Consider the following 2,819-nt stretch of genomic DNA (forward strand, 5'->3'; position numbering starts at 1 on the left):
ATATATATATATATATATATCAGTATATTCCAAAATTGGGTGTGTAGGTTTCTGACACCGTTAAGTTTTAGCAGCCAAATCGGTTTAGCTTAATAAAAATTTGTTGGGGAAAGATACATCCGCTCTGAAGAGCAAATCCATCTTCCCATTTGCCCTCCTCTGTCCAAATACAATCCTGACTTCCTTGTAGATTCTATTTAGGGAACCGGATGGAGACTGGCTGGACTCCCAAGAGTCGGGGGACCATGGCTGAGCCAACAACTCCTTTTCCATTGGGAGAAGAGTGAACCCCCAGTGTTGCTTCATAGGGAGGGGATGGGGCGCTGAGTAGGAGCAGCTGAAGAAGGGGGGGCATCCCTGGGCATCGGGTAATCTCTCAATGCGGGAACACAGACGCATGGGCTGAGGACGATGGGAAGGGTCAGGGGATGGGCTCGGGGCTGTTGGGGCTCAGTCTGGATGTGAGAAGGGACTCCCGGGGCCGCCCGACAGCCGGCTCGGCGCCCTTACCTCCCGATCATAGTGGAGTGCTGCTGCACCGCGGCTTCCAGCAGCCTCTCCAAGATGGTCCATTCCCCCATCGCTGTGCATCCGGAGGCAGCAGACAAAGAGTGGGCAGCACCGGGCACCTTCCTGCTCCTGGCCCCACCCCGGGCCACACGTTCCCGCTGGGAGCGAATTGCCCCGCAATTAAAGAAGCAAACAATTAAAAAAAAAATCCACGAATCTCCTCTCCCGTTTATTGTACTTAAAAGAGAAAAATGGGGAAAGAAATTCAAGTGCACCCCGGCTGATGGGGCAGCTGGCGCGGTCCAGAGAGCCGGCACGACCTCCCGCGCCGTCCGGGGTTCAGGTTTTGAGCCCACCGTGCCCGGGCGAGGGGCGGGGCGGGGTGGCAGCGTGCAGCTCCTCCAACTCTCGCGCCCTCCCGAGAGGTCTCAGGGCGCCACTCACCCCGGGGCTGGGGGCCGGGAAAGGGTCCGGGCACCAGCCGGGTGCCTGGCACTTCAGTCGGCACTGAGCGCTCCCGCGCTGCCACCTGCGAGGCCGGGGCGGAGCGCGCAGAGCTTGGCTGCGGGGCTGGGAATCCGCGGCCGCCGCCCTCTAATCCGGCCCTTAAAGAGGCTCCGCCCTGCGTCACGCCAGGTCGGGGGAAGGGGAGCCGAGCGCGGCGCGCGGCTGTCATTGCGCGCTGAAGCCCGAGGGGCAGGGGACGCGCGCGGGGGCAGAGGGGGGAAGACCCTGCGGCCCTGGGGGCGGGGAGTGGGGCGACTCCGAAAGACAGGATCGCACCGCCCCTCGGGGCTTCTCCGGCGCCCAGGTAACCTCACCTGACCGGGGGCCCCCTGCAGGAGGAGGCGGGGCCGGGAGCAGACGCGTGGGTGAGCGGGGAGGGACCGAAGTAGGTAGTTTAGCCTCTCGCTATGTACAAACCTCATCTTTTGCTGTTTTGTCTTCCAGGAGGCAACAGAAATTCCCTCTCTAAAGGGAGATGCTGGTTGGGGAAGGCGAATGGGGACGACGGTAGGACGTTTTTCAATCTCCCTCGAGAGGACGGACTACATGGCGCAGAATGTGCCTGCGGTTTGATGCCTCCGTGGATCCGGTGCAGGGGTGTGGGAAGCTTGATGACACACAGTCCATTTAGACTGAAGCTGAAACGCTGGTGTGAAGCTGCCTCTGAGGAGGGGGGTCTTGGCATTAGTCTGTAATTAGGTGTCTTGCGTGGGCCAATGGGTGGTCATGATTAAAGGTCTCTGCTGTTTTCTTTTCTTTTTCAATTATTTATTTATTTATTTATTTATTTATTTATTTATTTATTTATTTATTTATGGGGGGAGGGGGTGCTTCTCAGGTAAACTGTGGTGGACTCTGAGCTCAAGGAGGCCCAGTACTCCACTAGCAGAAACAGAGCCGCTCACAGCCTCACCCAAACTCCTCTTTCCCTAGCCCACCTGCCTTGGCTTCCTCCCCTCCACCAGCAGGTTTTTAAATTTACATTTTTGTTGTGAGTTCTGTCGAGCAACTGCTTAATTGGTCTCTAGAAAATGGAAACAATCACACCAGGCTGCTAATGAGCTCCAGGTCAGTATTAGGAGACCCAGCAGTTGGGAATATTCCATGTACCAAATGGGTAAGTAGTTGTCACCTTTTTAAAAATACAGCTGTGAAAGGGTTGCTAACTCATTCTAGGCATCTGATGAAGTCTTACTTATCCACAGTGATCATGGCACATAGCAGTATTACATAAACCACACCACCGTGAGCCTTCAGTTCAAGAGCAACCAAGCTGGTGGCGGGGACAGGGAAGATGGGCACATGGCATGGGCTTGAGTCTATTAACAATGCACGTCTGCATAAAGTGCAGAGTTCAAAGGCACAACCCAAGCTTCGGTGTAAGAGGGATCAGTAAGATCTCTCCTAGGCCTGACACCTTTACCCCAAGGAAGGAGCTTTTCACTGCAAAGAAGTAAAAGAGCCCACTAAAAGTGGAGAAAGGTAGAGTTTGTAAATGGAACATTAGGGCTAAAGTGGGCACTTTTTATTTCCTGCAGGGCAGGGAGGAGGTGCAAAAATGGAGATGGATGATTGCCCTGGCCTGTGTGTTCAGTGGTTAGAGCTTCCGCCTGTTCAAAAAAGGAGATGGATAATCAATTGTCCATCAGCTTCCAAATGGAATGGTGATTCCCCCAACTCAGACTTGGTGTGTTTTCTCAGGCTCCCCCCTGTTCCCTTAGGCTCTGCCTCCCTATATTCCCGCCTTTGCTGCCAGACACTTTTGGAGTAAAAGATCTTGGGCAGGGAGTGAATGAATGAGT

The 2,819-nt window shown here is 54.7% G+C and overlaps 1 protein-coding gene across 1 annotated transcript in view; it reads right to left on the reverse strand.

Annotated features, from left to right (window-relative positions):
* Positions 1-668, reverse strand: part of GJD2 (gap junction protein delta 2) — a 2,162-nt gene extending 1,494 nt beyond the window's left edge. The window contains exon 1 of the mRNA XM_006087489.3: positions 511-668. Coding sequence (XP_006087551.1) covers positions 511-581 — 71 coding nt within the window. The 5' untranslated portion in view covers positions 582-668. The remainder of the gene's footprint in view (positions 1-510) is intronic.
* Positions 669-2,819: the final 2,151 nt, after the last annotated feature.

Source organism: Myotis lucifugus, unplaced genomic scaffold (genome assembly GCF_000147115.1).
Source record: "Myotis lucifugus unplaced genomic scaffold, Myoluc2.0 scaffold_38, whole genome shotgun sequence".
NCBI lineage: Eukaryota > Metazoa > Chordata > Mammalia > Chiroptera > Vespertilionidae > Myotis > Myotis lucifugus.